At 50.1% G+C, this 20,483-nt stretch overlaps 1 protein-coding gene across 3 annotated transcripts in view; it reads left to right on the top strand.

Annotated features, from left to right (window-relative positions):
* FAM168A (family with sequence similarity 168 member A) overlaps window positions 1-20,483 on the top strand; it is a 187,295-nt gene that overhangs the window by 94,128 nt on the left and 72,684 nt on the right. For all 3 annotated transcript variants that reach the window (XM_040339796.1, XM_040339794.1, XM_040339795.1), the window contains exon 3: window positions 10,542-10,629. In XM_040339796.1, the coding sequence (XP_040195730.1) occupies window positions 10,560-10,629 (70 nt within the window). In that variant the 5' untranslated portion in view covers window positions 10,542-10,559. The remainder of the gene's footprint in view (window positions 1-10,541; window positions 10,630-20,483) is intronic.

Genomic DNA, 20,483 nt, shown 5'->3' with positions numbered 1-20,483 from the left:
TTGTGTGTCTCTTTGGATTGTCACTCGGGTTTGTGTGTCTCTTTGAATTGTTGCTCTGGTTTGTGTGTCTCTTTGGATTGTCGCTCAGGTTTGTGTTTCTCTTTGGATTGTCGCTCTGGTTTGTGTGTCTCTTTGGATTGTCGCTCAGGTTTGTGTGTCTCTTTGGATTGTCGCTCAGGTTTGTGTGTCTCTTTGGATTGTCGCTCAGGTTTGTGTGTCTCTTTGGATTGTCGCTCAGGTTTGTGTGTCTCTTTGGATTGTTGCTCTGGTTTGTGTGTCTCTTTGGATTGTCGCTCAGGTTTGTGTGTCTCTTTGGATTGTCGCTCAGGTTTGTGTGTCTCTTTGGATTGTCGCTCAGGTTTGTGTGTCTCTTTGGATTGTCGCTCAGGTTTGTGTGTCTCTTTGGATTGTCGCTCAGGTTTGTGTGTCTCTTTGGATTGTTGCTCTGGTTTGTGTGTCTCTTTGGATTGTCGCTCAGGTTTGTGTGTCTCTTTGGATTGTTGCTCTGGTTTGTGTGTCTCTTTGGATTGTTGCTCTGGTTTGTGTGTCTCTTTGGATTGTCGCTCAGGTTTGTGTGTCTCTTTGGTTTGTGCGTCTTTTTGGATTGTCACTCTGGTTTGTGCGTCTCTTTGGATTGTCACTCGGGTTTGTGTGTCTCTTTGGATTGTCACTCGGGTTTGTGTGTCTCTTTGGATTGTCACTCGGGTTTGTGTGTCTCTTTGGATTGTCACTCGGGTTTGTGTGTCTCTTTGGATTGTCACTCGGGTTTGTGCGTCTCTTTGGCTTGTCACTTTGGTTTGTGTGTCTCTTTGGATTGTGTGTCTCTTTGGCTTGTCGCTCTGGTTTGTGTGTCTCTTTGGCTTGTCGCTCTGGTTTGTGCGTCTCTTTGGCTTGTCGCTCTGGTTTGTGCGTCTCTTTGGATTGTCGCTCGGGTTTGTGCGTCTCTTTGGATTGTCACTCGGGTTTGTGTGTCTCTTTGGATTGTCGCTCAGGTTTGTGTGTCTCTTTGGATTGTTGCTCTGGTTTGTGCGTCTCTTTGGATTGTCACTTGGGTTTGTGCGTCTCTTTGGATTGTCACTCGGGTTTGTGTGTCTCTTTGGATTGTCGCTCAGGTTTGTGTGTCTCTTTGGATTGTTGCTCTGGTTTGTGTGTCTCTTTGGATTGTTGCTCTGGTTTGTGTGTCTCTTTGGATTGTTGCTCTGGTTTGTGTGTCTCTTTGGATTGTCGCTCAGGTTTGTGTGTCTCTTTGGTTTGTGCGTCTCTTTGGATTGTCACTTGGGTTTGTGCGTCTCTTTGGATTGTCACTCGGGTTTGTGCGTCTCTTTGGATTGTCACTCGGGTTTGTGCGTCTCTTTGGCTTGTCACTTTGGCTTGTGTGTCTCTTTGGATTGTGTGTCTCTTTGGCTTGTTGCTCTGGTTTGTGTGTCTCTTTGGCTTGTCGCTCTGGTTTGTGCGTCTCGTTGGATTGTCGCTCTGGTTTGTGTGTCTCTTTGGATTGTCACTCGGGTTTGTGTGTCTCTTTGGATTGTGTGTCTCTTTGGCTTGTCGCTCTGGTTTGTGTGTCTCTTTGGATTGTGTGTCTCTTTGGCTTGTCGCTCTGGTTTGTGCGTCTCTTTGGATTGTGTGTCTCTTTGGATTGTCGCTCAGGTTTGTGTGTCTCTTTGGATTGTCGCTCAGGTTTGTGTGTCTCTTTGGATTGCCGCTCTGGTTTGTGTGTCTCTTTGGCTTGTCGCTCTGGTTTGTGTGTCTCTTTGGATTGTCGCTCTGGTTTGTGTGTCTCTTTGGATTGTCGCTCTGGTTTGTGTGTCTCTTTGGATTGTCGCTCTGGTTTGTGTGTCTCTTTGGATTGTCTCTTTGGATTGTGTGTCTCTTTGGATTGTGTGTCTCTTTGGATTGTGTGTCTCTTTGGCTTGTCGCTCTGGTTTGTGCGTCTCTTTGGATTGTGTGTCTCTTTGGATTGTCACTCGGGTTTGTGTGTCTCTTTGAATTGTTGCTCTGGTTTGTGTGTCTCTTTGGATTGTCGCTCAGGTTTGTGTTTCTCTTTGGATTGTCGCTCTGGTTTGTGTGTCTCTTTGGATTGTCGCTCAGGTTTGTGTGTCTCTTTGGATTGTCGCTCAGGTTTGTGTGTCTCTTTGGATTGTTGCTCTGGTTTGTGTGTCTCTTTGGATTGTCGCTCAGGTTTGTGTGTCTCTTTGGATTGTTGCTCTGGTTTGTGTGTCTCTTTGGATTGTCGCTCAGGTTTGTGTGTCTCTTTGGTTTGTGCGTCTTTTTGGATTGTCACTCTGGTTTGTGCGTCTCTTTGGATTGTCACTTGGGTTTGTGTGTCTCTTTGGATTGTCACTCGGGTTTGTGTGTCTCTTTGGATTGTCACTCGGGTTTGTGTGTCTCTTTGGATTGTCACTCGGGTTTGTGTGTCTCTTTGGATTGTCACTCGGGTTTGTGTGTCTCTTTGGATTGTCACTCGGGTTTGTGCGTCTCTTTGGCTTGTCACTTTGGTTTGTGTGTCTCTTTGGCTTGTCGCTCTGGTTTGTGTGTCTCTTTGGCTTGTCGCTCTGGTTTGTGCGTCTCTTTGGCTTGTCGCTCTGGTTTGTGCGTCTCTTTGGCTTGTCGCTCGGGTTTGTGTGTCTCTGTGGATTGTGCGTCTCTTTGGATTGTCGCTCTGGTTTGTGCGTCTCTTTGGATTGTCGCTCTGGTTTGTGCGTCTCTTTGGATTGTCGCTCTGTGGGATTTATTTACTAAAACTGGAGAGTACGAAATCTGGTGCCGCTCTGCATAGGAACCAATCGGCTTCCAGGTTTTATTGTCAAAGCTTAATTCTCCGTACACACGATCCGAATATCGTACGACTTTTTTCACTTAATTGTCGCAAGTAGAATTTAAATAGATTATTAGCCGCTTTCCGCACGCAGATATATGTCTGCAGCATGGCACGGGCAGGCAAAGGAGAGTACCTGTACGTCCCCTTTAAGAAGCGGTTGTTGCGCGCACCCACGCCCGCTGTGAGCGCTCCCGCAGGCTCGATCGCCGTGGGCATACCCGCGATCGCCATGGGGAGATGTCAGTGTAAACACAACATCTCCTCGCTCTGCCTAGCTGACACTGTCACTGATCGTCTTCCCTGTCATCGGGAACACGATCAGTGATGTGTCACCGCAAGCCACGCCCCCTACAGTAAGAATCACTCCTTAGGGAACACTTAACCCCTACAGCACCACCTAGTGGTTAATCCCTTCCCTGCCGTTGTAATTTTCACAGTGATCAGTGCATTTTTATAGCACTGATCGCTGTAAAAATGATAATGGTCCCAAAAATGTGTCAAAAGTGTCCGAAGTGTCCGCTATAATGTCGCAGTCACAATAAAAATCGCAGATCGCCGCCATTACTAGTAAAAAAAAAAAAAAAATTAATGCTATAAAACTATCCCCTATTTTGTAAACGCTATAACTTTTGTGCAAACCGATCAATAAACGCCCTTTTGCGATTTTTATTTTTTATTTTTACCAAAAATATGTAGAAGAATACGTATCGGCCTAAACTGAGGAAAATAAATGTTTTTTTATATATTTTTTGGGGGATATTTATTATAGCAAAAAGTAAAAAATATTGAATTTTTTTCAAAATTGACGCTCTATTTTTGTTTATAGCGCAAAAAATAAAAACCGCAGAGGTGATCAAATACCACCAAAAGAAAGCTCTGTTTGTGGGGAAAAAAGGACGTCAATTTTGTTTGGGAGCCACGTCCGCGCAATTGTCAGTTAAAGTGACGCCGTGCCGAATCGCAAAAAGTGGCCCGGTCCTTTAGCTACAAAATGGTCCGGGGCTGAAGTGGTTAAAGTCACGAAAATTCTCGTAAGACAGAAAAAAATAAAGTCTGAGCGGGGGGGGGAAGAGTCTGAGCGGGGGGGAAAGAGCCTGAGCGGGGGGGGGGAAGAGTCTGAGCGGGGGGGGAAGAGCCTGAGCGGGGGGGAAGAGCCTGAGCGGGGGGGAAAGAGCCTGAGCGGGGGGGAAAGAGCCTGAGCGGGGGGGGGGAAGAGCCTGAGCGAGGGGGGAAGAGTCTGAGCGGGGGGGAAAGAGTCTGAGCGGGGGGGGGAAAGAGTCTGAGCGGGGGGGGAAGAGTCTGAGCGGCTGGGATAATCACCTGAATGACTCCTTCCTTCAGCTACAAACCTTTAACCACTTCAATACCGGGGGGCACTTCCCCTCCTTCCTGCCCAGACCAATTTTCTGCTTTCAGCGCTGTCGCACTTTGAATGACAATTGCGCGGTCGTGCTACACTGTACCCAAACTAAATTTTTATCATTTTGTTCCCACAAATAGAGCTTTCTTTTGGTGGTTTTTTATCACCTCTGCAGTTTTTATTTTTTGCTAAAAAAAAATAAAAAAGGCCGAAAATTTTGAAAAACAAATGCTATTTTTTTTGTTTGTTACAAAACTTTGTAAATAAGTACGTTTTATCCTTCACGGTTGGGCACAGATGGGACGGAAAAGATGAGGCGACTCGGATGGGAACAAATGAGGCGGCACGTATGGGCACAGATGGGGCGGCACGTATGGGCACAGATGGGGCGGCACGTATGGGCACAGATGGGGCGGCACGTATGGGCACAGATGAGGCGGCACGTATGGGCACAGATGGGGCGGCACAGATGGACACGGATGGGGCGGCACAAATGGACACGGATGGGCGGCACGTATGGGCACAGATGAGGCGGCACGTATGGGCACAGATGGGGCGGCACTGATGGACACGGATAGGCGGCACCTATGGGCACAGATGAGGCGGCACGGATGGGCACAGATGGGTGGCACAGATGGGCGGCATGGATGTACTGTAATATTTTGTACTGATGGATGCCAATCAGTGCCAAACAATGCCTGCCAATCAGTGATGCCCATTGTGGGCACTGATTGGAATCCATTGTGGGCACTGATGGCATTCCTGGTGGTCTAGGGTGGCATATCTGGTGGTGGGCATCCCTGGTGGTTAGGTGGCATCCCTGGTGGTCTAGTGTGGGCATCCTCGGGGGGGGGGGGGGGGGGGGGGGGGGGGATTCGGCTCTCCTCTACTTGTGTCTGTCAGACGCGAGTGAGGAAAAGCCGATCACGGCTGCTCTTGTTTACATCATGATCAGCCGTGATTGGACATGGCTGATCACGTGGTAAAGAGTCCCCGTCGGAGACTCTTTACCTAGATCGGTGTTGTGGGGTGTCAGACTGACACCCCGCAACAACGATCGCCGCGATGCGCGCCTCAATTTCCTGAGGACGTCATATGACGTCCACTCAGGATATTGAAACCACTTTGCCACCGTCATTTTGCAATAGGGCGGGCGGCAAGGGGATAATTACAAGCTGGTAGTGCCTGGATGTTGGTAGTTTGTTTAATTTTTTTCCTAGGATATTTCATACCTGCAGTATCATCAAAGCAAAGCTAATGCTGAATAAAAGTTGCAGTTTTTATTTTTTGCGCTATGAACAAAAATAGAGCGTCAATTTCGAAAAAAAAATAGCAATTTTTTTTAACTTTTTGCTATAATAAATATCCCCAAAAATATATAAAAAAAGTGTCCCTCAGTTTAGGCCGGTACATATTCTTCTACATATTTTTGGTAAAATAAAATCGCAATAAGTGTTTATTGACTGGTTTGCGTAGAAGTTATAGCGGCTACAAAATAGGGGATAGTTTTATAGCATTTTTTTTTTTTTTACTAGTAATGGCGGCGATTAGTGATTTTTATCGTGACTGCGATATTGCGGCGGACACACCGGACGCTTTTGACACTGTTTTGGGACCGTTCACATTTATATAGCGAACAGTGCTATAAATATGCACTGATTACTGTATGCATGTGACTGTCAGGGAAGGGGTTAACCACTAGGGGGCGATCAAGGAGTTAAATGTGTTCCCTAGGGAGTGATTCTTACTGTGGGGGGAATGACTGGGGGTGGTGACTGATCGGTGTCCCTATATACAAGAGACACACCATCGGTCCCCTCTCCCTGACAGGACGTGGATCTCTGTGTTTACACACACAGATCGGCGGTCCTGCTCAGTTACTGCGCAATCGCGGGTACAATGGCGGACATTACGCCCATCGGGTTTCCAGTAACGCGGCGGGTGCGTGTCCCCTAGTGGCTCGGCAAGGCGAGGACGTCGTGTGACGTCCTCCCAGAACTACAGCATTATCTTGCCGCCGTCAATTGACGGCGGCCGGTAGTAAAGAGGTTAAACACGTCTAGATGCATTGAGTTGCTGCCATGTGATTGGCTGATTAATAATTTGTGTTACCAAGCAACTGAGCAGGTGTACCTAATAAAGTGTCCGCTGAGTGTATTTGCATGAGGTAAGGACCACATGCTGAGCCTCCATGATGGAAAGAACTGAAGGGGGTGGAGACCAGGGACAGTCCAGCTGAGGAGATGATTCTGGATGTCTTCCGCACAGGAAAGGAGGAGGGCGCTCTTTGATTGCTGCAGCTTCTAATGCACATGGCGGGAAGCTCACAGGGTGCAGTGATATCAGAGGAAGCCAGGAGAGAAGCAAGGCCGGATCTTGGCTTTGAGGCTGATATTGGTGGATGATTTTGTGTGGGACACCCGAGGAAGGGTGGGAACCCTCAGAAGTGTCCGGTAAGGTCTCCTCACGTCTGTCTCTGTAATAAATATGTGGAGCACATCTTCTCTGGATGAGGGGAGGACGGCCCTTCGCCTCCTCAGAGCGGAGCGCCCTACGCCTCCTCAGAGCGGAGCGCCCTTCGCCTCCTCAGAGCGGAGCGCCCTTCGCCTCCTCAGAACGGAGCGCCCTTCGCCTCCTCAGAGCGGAGCGCCCTTCCTCTCCTCAGAGCGGAGCGCCCTTCCTCTCCTCAGAGCGGAGCGCCCTTCGCCTCCTCAGAGCGGAGCGCCCTTCGCCTCCTCAGAGCGGAGCGCCCTTCGCCTCCTCAGAGCGGAGCGCCCTTCGCCTCCTCAGAGCGGAGCGCCCTTCGCCTCCTCAGAGCGGAGCGCCCTTCGCCTCCTCAGAGCGGAGCGCCCTTCGCCTCCTCAGAGCGGAGCGCCCTTCGCCTCCTCAGAGCGGAGCGCCCACCAATAATAATAATGTGCAAACCAGAGCGAGCTGAGCAGCAAAATGTGTGATTAGGTGGAGAAAGTCAGATTATGTCCCTTCGGTATACCGCCACCTCAGAGACTCGCTGTGCCGAGGAAGGGGGGGAGGGGATATGGTTTAATTACTGTGTGTGTGTGAAAATGGATTATTCCTACCTGAGCTGACATCAACCCGCTGCTTCTGACTGACTGTGTGCGCCAGCAATGCTCCACTGTGTATGCGCCCAGTGCTGGCCTCGTGATGGTGCAGTACGGGCCTTGTGATGGCGCCGTGCTGGCCTTGTGATGGCGCCGTGCTGGCCTTGTGATGGCGCCGTGCTGGCCTCGTGATGGCACCGTACTGGCCTCGTGATGGCACAGTACGGGCCTCGTGATGGCGCCGTGCTGGCCTCGTGATGGCCTCGTGATGGCGCCTTTCTGGCCTCGTGATGGTGCAGTACGGGCCTCGTGATGGAGCAGTACGGGCCTCGTGATGGAGCAGTACGGGCCTCATGATGGCGCAGTACGGGCCTCGTGATGGTGCAGTTCGGGCCTCGTGATGGTGCAGTACGGGCCTCGTGATGGTGCAGTGCTGGCCTCGTGATGGTGCAGTGCTGGCCTCGTGATGGCGCCGTGCTGGCCTCGTGATGGCGCCGTGCTGGCCTCATGATGGTGCAGTGCTGGCCTCGTGATGGTGCAGTGCTGGCCTCGTGATGGTGCAGTGATGGCGTCGTGCTGGCCTCGTGATGGCGCCGTGCTGGCCTCGTGATGGCGCCGTGCTGGCCTCGTGATGGCGCCGTGCTGGCCTCGTGATGGCGCAGTGCTGGCCTCGTGATGGCGCAGTGCTGGCCTCGTGATGGCGCAGTGCTGGCCTCGTGATGGCGCAGTGCTGGCCTCGTGATGGCGCAGTGCTGGCCTCGTGATGGCGCAGTGCTGGCCTCGTGATGGCGCCGTGCTGGTGCCGTGCTGGCCTCGTGAAGGCGCCGTGCTGGCCTCGTGAAGGCGCCTTTCTGGCCTCGTGATGGCGCCTTTCTGGTGCCGTGCTGGCTTTGTGATGGTGCCAGAAAATGCCTGGTCCTCAAGTGGTTAATTCTCCCTTCCTCATACCCACCTTTTCTTTTTCTACCCCCTCGCTCTGCGCAGCAAGGAAGAGCTCTGACCTTTTTTTTTTTTTTTTTTTCATCTTTTTTTTATTTTTTATTATTGTTTAAAATGACCATTTCCTAGTTGTTTTGGTCTTATTTTTAGGCTGTAAATTGGTTAGAAATCCATTGGCTTTCCCATTCGCTGCGGTGATTTGTAGCTGCAGAGAGCTGTCGGCAGCCACCCCAGAAAATAAGACAAAAGACGTCTAGCGGCAGAAATCTGTGTAGATAAAATCCTCCATGCCGGGGCGTCTGGGGACCCGTCACTTCCACTTTCCCCGGGCCGGATTCCGGCAAACCCGGCCACAAATCCCAACGCCGGCTCAGATTATAATTTTTTTGCGTTTGGGTATTGATAATAGATTCTGATTTTTTTTTTTTTAATGGGTGACAAGCCCCAGGAGGGGAGAGTCTCATCTATACGCCGGTGTCCTCCGATGACCTCCATGAGATCGGCGATCCTTCGGGAGATGAGCGCGAGGACGCAGCCCGGCTCCTGCGGTTTGATGAAGTGACTATGCGGTTATCTCCTCCGTCACATACTACAGATCGTATTAAGACTTCTCTTTGATGTCATTACAGATAGCGTCTTATCAGCAGGCCGCAGGGCCACTGCTACAGGAACCCTTCAAGGCTTCCGGCGGCCATATTTCAGATTAACCGCAAATCTCAGATGTGATGGAGTGCGCTCATATTTGAATAGTGTGGAGAAAATTGGTGTAATTATCATAACTCAGACTTTTTTTTTTTTTTTCAAACACAAAAGCCACTTTTGCTGAAGGGAAAGCGACAGCGGCGCCCTCCGGGGGTTTAGCTGTACAGGTTGCAAGCGTTGCGGTGAACCTGATTACAGACTTGGTTCTGTTCTGTAACTATTAAGACAAGTAGAGGTGTGCTGATTATATATATATATATATATATATATATATAATTTATTATATTCGAGTATAAGCCGAGTTTTTCATCACTTTTTTTTTTGCTGAAAATGCCTCCCTGGGCTTATACTCGAGTCACCTTTTTGCACCTGATCTCCCGGACTTTAGGGACCCGGTACCGGGAGATCGGGTGCATGTAGCCCCACTCTTCCTCTACACGTGTGCAAAGTTTGTTGTCTGGGGGACCTACGGCCGGGGAGCACCGATTTTTCAAAGCCGGGCACCCCTTCTATAGACTCCCATGTTAAACGTCAGTTGAGGCATGGGCACATTGAGGAATGCACATGGACACAGTGAGGCATGCACATGGACACCCTAGGCTTATACTCGAGTCAAGTGTGCATAGTTTGTTGTCTAGGGGACCTACGGCTGGGGAGCACCAATTTTTTTCAAACCCAGGCACCCCTTCCATAGACTCCAATGTTAAATGGTAATTTCTCTGGTGAATTTGCGGACCCGGTACCGGCCGATCGTAGGTCCCCTGGACCCGGATCTTAGCACACATTTAGCCCCATTTCTTCTCTACAAGTGTGCAAAATGTTTTGTCCGGGGGACCTACGGCCAGGGAGCACCAATTTTTCAAAGCCGGGCACCCCTTCCATAGACTCCCATGTTAAACGTCAGTCTAGTCATGGGCACAGTGAGGAATGCACATGGACACAGTGAGGCACAGTTAGGCATGCACATGAACACCCTAGGCTTATACTCGAGTCAAGTGTGCAAAGTTTTTTTGTCTGGGGGACCTACGGCTGGGGAGCACCGATTTTTCAAAATCAGGCATCCCTTCCATAGACTCCCATGTTAAATGGTCATTTCTCTGGTGAATTTGGGGACCCGGTACCAGCGGTCGTAGGTCCCCTGAACCCGCATCTTAGCACATATTTAGCCCCATTTCTTCTCTACAAGTATGCAAAGTTTGTTGTCTGGGGGACCTACGGCTGGGGAGCACCGATTTTTCAAAGCCGGGCACCCCTTCCATAGACTCCCATGTTAAAGGTCAGTCTAGTCATGGGCACAGTGAGGAATGCACATGGACACAGTGAGGCATGGGCACAGTGAGGAATGCACATGGACACAGTGAGGCATGCCACGAAAAGAAAGCTCTATTTGTGGGGAAAAAAGGACGCTAATTTTGTTTGGGAGCCACGTCACACGACCGCGCAATTGTCAGTTAAAGCGACGCAGTGCTAGGTCCTTTACCTGCATGTTGGTCCGGGTCTTAAGTGGTTTAAGTCAATTTCAAAAATGTTTTATTATCTTAAACAGAGCTTTTTTTGCTCAGAAAATAGGTGCAGGAACCATATTGCGCACTGTATGACCGTTCTAGATATCTGATCCTTATGTTTGATTGACGAGTGTATCTTATTTATGTCTTTGCAGAGACTTTGGTCTTCCACAATGAATCCTGTTTACAGCCCTGTACAGCCAGGGACTCCCTACGGAAATCCAAAAAACATGACCTACGCAGGTACGTTGATGTCTCTGTATTCTGTTTATGGGAAGGAAGGGAGCGTCTTTATACCGCTGTATCCCTCGTCTGTACTCTGGAGCAAACTCTCCAGTCTCAGCTTGTTTATATAGTGATACTCCGGCCAGGCCAGTCCTTCATAGTGTACGTCCAGGCATTACCCCCGCCCCCCAAATCTCCCATCTCACCCCCTCTAGAACAGGGAGGCAGTCTCAATATAGTTGATTTACTTTGCCCCTCAACAGGAACAGCTTTTAATACTACTTGTAACGTCATCACCAGGCTTGTAAAGTTCTTGCAGGGGCAGCTGCTTGGAGCTCAGTTCCTATTGACGCCCCCAGAACTACGTCTCCCAAGAGCCACAGTGGGTGGGCAGTCTGTGTGGTAAGGAAGTCGTATTGCTCCAAAGTGATGCTCATAGGTTAATTGACTTCTGTCTAACTTGGCCTTGGTATGTATGAATGTGAGCTGGGGACCTTTATAGCCAGATTCAGAGACCGTTACGCCGGCGTATCAGTAGATACGCCGTCGGAACTCTGAATCTACGCCGTCGTAAATTTAAGCGTATTCAGGAAACCAGATACGCTTAAATTAGGCTAAGATACGAGCGGCGTAAGTCTCCTACGCCGTCGTATCTTAGGCCTGGTACACACGATAGGTTTTATCCGCGGATATGGTCCGCCGGACCGTATCCGCGGATAAATCCTCTGCGGATTTTAATCCGATGGAGTGTACACACCATCGGATTGAAATCCGCGCCGAATTCCCATCGCGGTGACGTGTCGCGCCGTCGCCGCGATGATGACGCGGCGACGTGCGCGACGCTGTCATATAAGGATATCCACGCATGCGTCGAATCATTACGACGCATGCGAGGGATGGGTTCGGACGGATCGATCCGGTGAGTCTGTACAGACCACCGGATCGATCCGCTGGAGCCGATTCCAGCGGATAGATTTGTAAGCATGTCTACAAATTTTTATCTGCTGGAAATCGGAAATATCCGCGGATAAATATCCGCTGGAACGTACACACCAGGGGATCTATCCGCTGAAACCGATCCGCTGAGATTTTTCAGCGGATGGATCCTCTCGTGTGTATGGGGCCTTAGGGTGCATATTTACGCTGGCCGCTAGGTGGCGCTTCCGTCGATTTCAGCGTAGAATTTGCAAATGAGCAAGATACGCCAATTCACGAACGTACTTGCGCCCGTCGCAATTAGTTACGCCGTTTACGTAAGAGATACGCCGGCGTAAAGATAAAACTGCTCCCTAGGTGGCGCAGCCCATGCAAGGTATGGATGTCGGAACAGGTCTATCTTTTTACGTCGTTTGCGTAAGTCGTACGCGAATAGGGCTGTGCGTAAGTTACGTCACGTCGTAGGCAGTGTTCGACGTATCTTAGGTATTCTATCCGACACATGCGCACTGGGATTCTTGCGCTGTTCGTAAAAAACGTCAATCACGTCGGGTCACCAGTCATTAACATAAAACACGCCCCCCTGTTCCACATTTGAATTAGGCGCGCTTAGGTCGGCACATTTACGCTACGCCGCCGTAACTTAGGAGGCAAGTGCTTTGTGAATACAGCACTTGCCTCTCTGATTTACGGCGGCGTATCGTATATGCGATACGCTACGCCGCCTCAACATTAAGCCGGTCTATCTGAATCTGACTATTAGATTGTAAACTCCCTGAGGGCAGGGGCCGATGTGAATATACAATCTATATACAGTGGAACCTCGGATTACGAGAATAATCCGTTCCAGGAGAACGCTCGTAATCCAAAGCACTCGCATATCAAAGCGAGTTTCCCCATAGAAGTCAATGGAAACGAAAATAATTTGTTCCGCATTGACTTCAGTGGCATGCGATACCGCATGTGGCCAGAGGTGGGGGGCGCCGGGAGAGTCTTGGGAACACACGAACAGGCCCGAGGACAGTTCGGCTGACCTTGGCAAACATTGGAAAGCCTCAGGAACGGCGTATTTCCGAGTCCTTCCGATCTTTTCCTTACTGCACCGATCGATACGATCGGTGCCGTTCGGCTCTGCTCAGCTCCTGCGCCCCCCCACCTCAGGCCAAACGCGGTACTGCATACTGTTTTGGCTTGAATTCTGCTTGTTTTGCGAGACAACACTCGCAAACCGAGTTAGGATTTTAAAAAAATACAACGCTCGCATTGCGAAACGCTTGTTAACCGTGTTACTCGCAATCCGAGGTTCCACTGTGTGTGTATGTGTGTGTATATGTATGTGTATATATATATATATATATATATATATATATATATATATATATATATATATATATATATATATATATATATATATATATAGATCTTGCCCAAAAAAGTGTGCGTTTTCTGGGCATTGCAGTGCGAATTGCAGGCACATAATCTTCTGATTCGCAGATGCGTTCCGTTGGGAGCAAGAATCCCTCCCCCCCCCCCCCCCCCTCCTCACTACACCTCTCCCTGCTCAGCTGATCCGCAGATACAGTGGACCCTCGGATTACGAGCATAATGCGTTCCAGGAGAATGCTAATAATCCAAAGTGCTTGCATATCAAAGCGAGTTTCCCCATTGAAGTCAATGGAAATGAAAATAATTTGTTCCGCATTGACTTCAATGGCATGCAATACCGCATGTGGCCAGAGGTAAGGGGGGGTGCCGGAGAGCCTTGGGAACACACCAAAAGGCCCGAGGACAGCTCAGCTGACCTCTGCAAACATCGGAAAGGCTCGGGAACGGCGTATTTCCGAGTCTTTCCGATCATCTCCGCCCCCCCACCTCAGGTACTGCACACCGCTTTGGCTTGAATTCTGCTTGTTTTGCGAGACAACACTCGCAAACCGAGTTAGGATTCAAAAAAATACAGCGCTCGTATTGCGAAACGCTCGTTAACCGCGTTGCTCGCAATCCGAGGTTCCACTGTGTGTGTGTGTGTGTTTATATATATATATATATATATATATATATATATATATATATATATATATATATATCCAAAAAAAAATTGTGTTTTCTGGGCATTGCAGGCACATAATCTTCTGATTCGCAGATGCATTCCGTCTGCCTGCTCTGCTGATCCGCAGATACAGTGGAACCTTGGATTACGAGCATAATGCGTTCCAGGACAATGCAAATAATCCAAAGCACTCGCATATCAAAGCGAGTTTCCCCATTGAAGTCAATGAAAATGAAAATAATTTGTTCCGCATTGACTTCAATGGCATGCAATACCGCGTGTGGCCAGAGGTAAGGAGGGGTGTCGGAGAGGCTCTCAAACACACTAAAAGGCCTGAGGACTGACCTCGGGAAGGTAGTATTTCCGAACGGCTCCGCTCGGCTCACCCATCCCCCCCCACCTCAGGCCAAACGCGGTACTGCTTGAATCCTACTCGTGTTGCGAGACAACACTCGCAACCCAAGTTAGGATTAAAAAAAATTAAAAATACTGCGCTCGTATTGCGAAACACTCGTTAACCGCGTTACTCGCAATCCGAGCTTCCACTGTACAATGGAGAGGAGTCGCCTTTTTGCAGAATTTGCACCGCAAACGCGTGAATCCAGCCTGTTTTCCCCTCCCCGCTCCTTGCTCTTTTGCATGCTTCCAGGTATGGAGGAGAATTTTACCTGCTCCTCTGCGACGATGCTTGGGCCTGGCATCTAATAGCTGTGCCTGAGCACTGTCACATGACCCTGACATCTCGGTCACATGACCCAGGGTCACTGATGCTGTTGATTGACCCTATAGTGGAACTTCCGCTCATCGGAACCCTCTGGTGTCACATTTGACACCTTTCAGGGGGGAGGAGACAGGTATTTGCACCCACTTCCGGGAGTCCTCTTTGCGGAGACTCTGCGGGTACTACGTCACTTCCCACCCCCGCCCGTTGTGTTCTAGGAAACACTCGGCTCCCAGAACACAACAGGAACCAGTAATTCCCTCACCGAGGATGGCGGTGGGGGCAGCAGAGTGACGAGCGATCGCTCGTCCTCTGCTGCCGACGGCGCTGGACTCCAGGACAGGTAAGTGCCCTAATATTATAAGTCAGCAGTTGCAGTATTTGTAGCTGCTGGCTTTTAATTTTTTTTTTTTTCGGCGGAGATACGCTTTAACCACTTAAGGACCACCTCCTGCACATTTATGTTGGCAGAATGTCACGGCTGGGCACATGCACGTATCGGTACGTCCTGTGCTAGTACCCAGCCGTGGGCCGCGCGCCCGCGACCCGGTCCAAAGCTCCGGCACCCGCGGACTCGATCGCCGCTGGAGTCCCCGGAGCTGAAGAACGGGGAGAGGTGTGTGTAAACACAGCTTCCCCGTTCTTCACTGTGGCGTCGTCATCGATCGTGTGTTCCCTTTTATAGGGATACACAATCGATGATGTCACACCTACAGCCACACCCCCCTACAGTTAGAAACACATATTAGGTCTCACATAACCCCTACAGTGCCCCCTGTGGCTAACTCCCAAACGGCAATTGTCATTTTCACAGTAAACAATGCACTTTAAATGCATTGTTTGCAGTGAAAATGACAATGGTCCCAAAAATGTGTCAAAATTGTCCAAAGTGTCCGCCATAATGTCGCAGTCACGAAAAAAATCGCTGATCGCCACCATTAGTAGTACAAAAAATAAAAATGCAATAAAGCTATCCCCTATTTTGTAAACGCTATAAATGTTGCGCAAACCAACCGATAAACGCTTATTGCGATTTTTTTTTTTTAATCAAAAAAATTGGTAGAAGAATACGTATCGGCCTAAACTGAGGAAAAAAATAATGTTTTATATATTTTTGGGGGATATTTATTACAGAAAAATGTAAAAAATATAGATTTTTTTTTAAAAATTGTCACTTTATTTTTGTTTATAGCGCAAAAAATAAAAACTGCAGAGGTGATCAAATACCACCAAAAGAAAGCTCTATTTGTAGGGAAAAAAGATAGCCAAATTTTGTTTGGGAGCCACGTCACACGACCGCGCAATTGTCTGTTAAAGCGACGCAGTGCCGAATCGCAAAAACTGACCAGGTCCTTTAGCTGTCTAAAGGTCCGGGTCTTAAGTGGTTAAACAGGTTGCTCTAGGTGGGCAAGGCTGGCCATAGAAAGAGCAAATTTATTTCCTGCAACCACACACCATTGTGTTCTCCCGGTGAGGGGGGGCTCAGGAAGCCAGTGGCTAGCGATAGACTGGTTGTACTCAAGTCGATCGATCATCTTTGGTACATTTAGCCTGCCCATACATGGTTTGAATCTCATCCGGATCCTGCTTGAACCCAGCTAAGATTGGAACTGTCTATGGCTGGCTTAACGTATTATTTCAGCAGGAACAGCAGGTGCAGGTCCAGCAAGGGTCAAGCAGTCCAGGCAGGATCCCGGGAGAAAGGCTACAGTTGTGATCATTTCTCCAGCAGGGCCAGGGGATCAGGTCTGGAGAAGAGACGGAAATGCATCGTAGTGGGTCTGGAACGGGTTTGCTGTACTGCTGTAATAGATGCAAGAGACAAGGGCGCCCAGGCCCGTCGCTACAGGACAGGCAAAACAATCAATTGCTTGGGGCCCAGAGCTGGCCTGGGGCCCCCAATTTCCTTTTCCCAGGCTGTAGCGTGGCCGAGCGCCTCTTCCTTCCTCCTGGAGTCCGGCCGGGTACCGTGCGTGGTACAGGAGATTCAGTTTCCTGTTCCTGGCCGGACTGACAGGAAGTGCACACTGAGTGCTCACTTCCTTTCAGTCCAGCCAGGAACACAGGAAACTGAATCTCCTGTACCACGCGCGGTACCCGGCCCGGGCACTATCTGATTGGGAACTGGGGACCCATAATGATAGAACACCTGACTGACAGGAGGAAGAGGAGCTCGGCCACGCTACAGCGACGGCCTACAGGGAAGAAGGGGAGGTGAGAATAGAAAAACAATGGCCTAGATTCAGGTACATTTGAGCCCACTTACGGAGGCGCAGCGTATCGTTTTTACGCTACGCCTCCGTAAATTACCTGCGCTACGCTTCATTCACGAAGCAGTAGCACCGTAATTTGCGTGGGCGCTCCGTAAAAATAGCCGGCGTAAGCGCGCGTAATTTAAATGATCCCGTAGGGGGCATGGATCATTTGTTAGGCACGTTCCCGCGCCGAACGTAGTGCGCACGCTCCATCGGGAAACTTTCCCAACGTGCATTGCGGTAAATGACGTCGCAAGGACGTCATTTGCTTCAACGTGAACGGCGTCCAGCGCCATTCACGATTCACTTACGCAAACAACGTAATTTTAAAAAAATCGCGACGCGGGAACGACGGGTATACGTAGCATTGGCTGCCCGTGCTAATAGCATGGGCAGCCTTACGTAGAAACCGACGAACGCAAACAACGTAAAATGCGTACGCCGGGCGCGCGTACGGTTGTGAATCGGCGTTGGTATGCAATTTGCATACTCTACGCTGACCACTACGGGAACGCCACCTAGCGGCCATCGTAAGAATGCAGCCTACGATACGACGGCATAAGAGCCTTATGCCAGTCATATCTTAGGCTGCAGTCGGCGTAACAAGCTTTCTGAATACAGAAAAGTCGTTACGCCGGCGCAACTATGCAATTGCGCTGCGTATCTATGGATACGCAGATGCAATTGCTTACTGAATCTACCCCAATAGGACTAGGGAGAGGGGGGAGGAGTAAGAACATGGGTGTTAAAATTCGTGTAGCGCTAACGTAGGCTTTGCGTGCGGGGGGGGGTGCTTGGGGGGGCCCCCATTTTGCTTGGGGCCCCCAAATTCCTTCAAACGGCCCTGAGAGCGCCTGGTAGAGTTCACACAAGGTGCTATCTTCTTGCTGCCATCGCCAAGCCACACCCACCCTGCAGGCACCATCAGATGGAAGGCGCAGTTAGCCGCGGCTCAAGGAAGCCCTCGCTAACCCCTGGTTGGAAATAGCTGATCCGCCTGAACTTGTCTTACTGCTTTTATCCTCGTCCTCACTGAGATTCATTTGTGGAAGCCAACTGCCAAGTCGGCGGCTGTATTTTTTACGCAGAGAACATTGTGTTCGGTGTTGGAGGTCAGCAGTGCAATGTGCTGATTGGCTCACTTAAATGGCATTTCTTTCTTTATACGTTAAGAACAGAGCATTCTACGCCATGGGGACAAATAGGTCTCCTCCAAGCCGCTTTACCTGCATTCTGTAAAGAGAGAATACTAATGAGCTGTACCGTCACGTCATCCCTTCCAAAGGCTGCGGAGAGCGCAGGGTTTTGTCAGCGTGCCGGGAAAGTCCAGCAAGCGGAGAAATTGCCGTCAAGCAAACTATGTACATCGAAAGGATTTATTTTTTTTATCAAGCTCTGCTGCAGATTCTGAGCTAGTTGTGTTCAGTAGGGTCTTATGTAGAGGTAGACCGACGTGGGTTTTTCTCTGCCCGATGCCAATATTTAGAAATCTGGGCGGCCGATGGCCGATATATGATGCCGATTTTTTTAATTCTTTTGGTGGCACTGGCTCTTGGCACTGGAAGATGGCACTAGCAAAAGGCACTGATTGGCAGGTGGCACTTATTGGCACTGGCAGGTTGCACTGGATGGCACTGAAAGATGGTACCAGCAGATGGCACTGAGTGGCAGGTGGCACTTATTGGCACTGGCAGGTGGCACTGATTGGCACTGGCAGATGGCACTGATTGGCACGTGGCACTGGCAGGTGGCACTAACAGGTGACACTGGCAAGTGGCACTGACTGGCAGGTGGCACTAATTGTCTCTGGATGGCAATAGTTAGCACTGGCAGATGGCACTGGTTGGCATTGGCAGGTGGCACTGATGGCTTTAGTTGGCACTGGTAGGTGGCACTGGATGGAAGGTGGCACTAATTGGCACTGGATGGTGGCACTGGTATTGGCACTGGCAGGTGGAATTGACAGATGGCACTGGATGGAAGGTGGCACTAATTGGCACTGGATGGTGGCACTGTTGGCACTGGCAGGTGGCATTGGAAGATGGCACTGGACGGCAAGTGGCACTAATTTGCACTGGCAGGTGGCACTGGTGCAAAAAAATATAGTGTCACCCCCCCCCCCCCTCAGTAGGCCATTCCAACACATTTACATGTTTCCCCTTAAGTGTTGCTTTATCAGTGTGTTTGGGGTGATTGTCCTGCTGGAAGGTGAACCTCCGTCCTCGCCTCAAATCACACACAGAGTGCTACAGGTTTCGCTCAAGAATATCCCTGTATTTAGCACCATCCATCTTTCCCTCAACCCCGACCAGTTTCCCAGTCCTGACTGCTGAAAAACATCCCCACAGCATGATGCTGCCACCACCGTGTTTCACAGTGGGGATGGTGTTCTTTGGGTCATGTGATGTGTTGGGTTTGCGCCAGACATAAAATTTTCTTTGATGGCTAAAAAGTTCAATTTTAGTCTCATCAGACCAGAGCACCTTCCTCTATACATTTTGGGAGTCTCCCACATGCCTTTTCACAAACTCAAAACGCGCCATTTTGTTTTTTGCTGAAAGTAATGTCTTTCTTCTGGCCACTCCCCCATAAAGCCCAACTCTATGGAGCGTACGGCTTATTGTCGCCCTATGTACAGATACTCCAGTCTCTGCTGTGGAACTCTGCAGCTCCTCCAGGGTTACCTTAGGTCTCTGTGCTCTTCTCTGATTAATGCCCTCCTTGCCCGGTCCGTGAGTTTTGGTGTGCGGCCGTCTCTTGGCAGGTTTGCTGTTGTGCCATGTTCTTTCCATTTGGTGATGATAGATTGGATGGCGCTCCGAGGGATCATCAAAGATTTGGAGATTTTTTTATAACCCGACCCTGACTTGTACTTCTCACCAACATTGTCCCTTCCTTGTCTGGAGAGTTCCTTGGTCTTCATGGCCGTGTTTGGTTAGCGGTGCCTCTTGCTTAGGTGTTGGGGCCTCGGGGGCCTTTCACAAAGGTGTGTCTATGTAATGACAGGTCATGTGACACTTAGATTGCACACAGGTGGGCGTCATTTCACTAATTATGTGACTTCTGAAGGGAATTGGTGGCACCGGAGCTTTGTATGGGCTTCAAAACAAAGGGGGTGAATACTTACGCACATGCCAATTATCAGTTTTTTAGGGGTGCAACGGATCAAAAAACTTGCGGTTCGGATCGTTCCTCAGATCAGGAGTCACGGATCGGATCATTTTTCGGATCGGCAAAAAAATAAAATAAATCTCCCCCACTGTAATATCCACATCTCCCCCCCGCCACCAACTATAGTACCCCCTCGGTGCAGACACCCCCCCCTCCTCTCAGTACAGTGACCCCCCCCCCCTCCTCTCAGTACAGTGACCCCCCCCTCCTCTCAGTACAGTGACCCCCCCTCCTCTCAGTACAGTGACCCCCCCTCCTCTCAGTACAGTGCCCCCCCTCCCCTCTCAGTACAGAGACCCACCCCTCCCCTCTCAGTACAGAGACCCACCCCTCCCCTCTCAGTACAGAGACCCACCCCTCCCCTCTCAGTACAGAGACCCACCCCTCCCCTCTCAGTACAGAGACCCACCCCTCCCCTCTCAGTACAGAGACCCACCCCTCCAGGTAGTACCGACAGACACTCCCCGAGCGGTGTGTCCCACGAGTGCGGGCTCCTCCTCTGTGGGTGTAAACAGAAGAGGGCCGCCGCCGGGTGTACCAAGATGGCCGCGGCTCCGGAGCTAGGCCGAAGCCGCGGCCTTTCCTAATGTTATTCCTGCGGCTCCGAAGCTAGGCCGAAGCCGCGGACTTTCCTAGCATTATGGTCGTGACTCCGGAGGTAGGCCGAAGCCGCGGCCATAACATTAGGAAAGGCTGCGGCTTCGGCCTAGCTCCGGAGCCGCCGCCGTAACATTAGGAA

The sequence above is a fragment of the Rana temporaria genome, chromosome 2, assembly GCF_905171775.1.
Source record: "Rana temporaria chromosome 2, aRanTem1.1, whole genome shotgun sequence".
NCBI lineage: Eukaryota > Metazoa > Chordata > Amphibia > Anura > Ranidae > Rana > Rana temporaria.
This window is presented reverse-complemented; position numbering and strand designations above follow the sequence as displayed.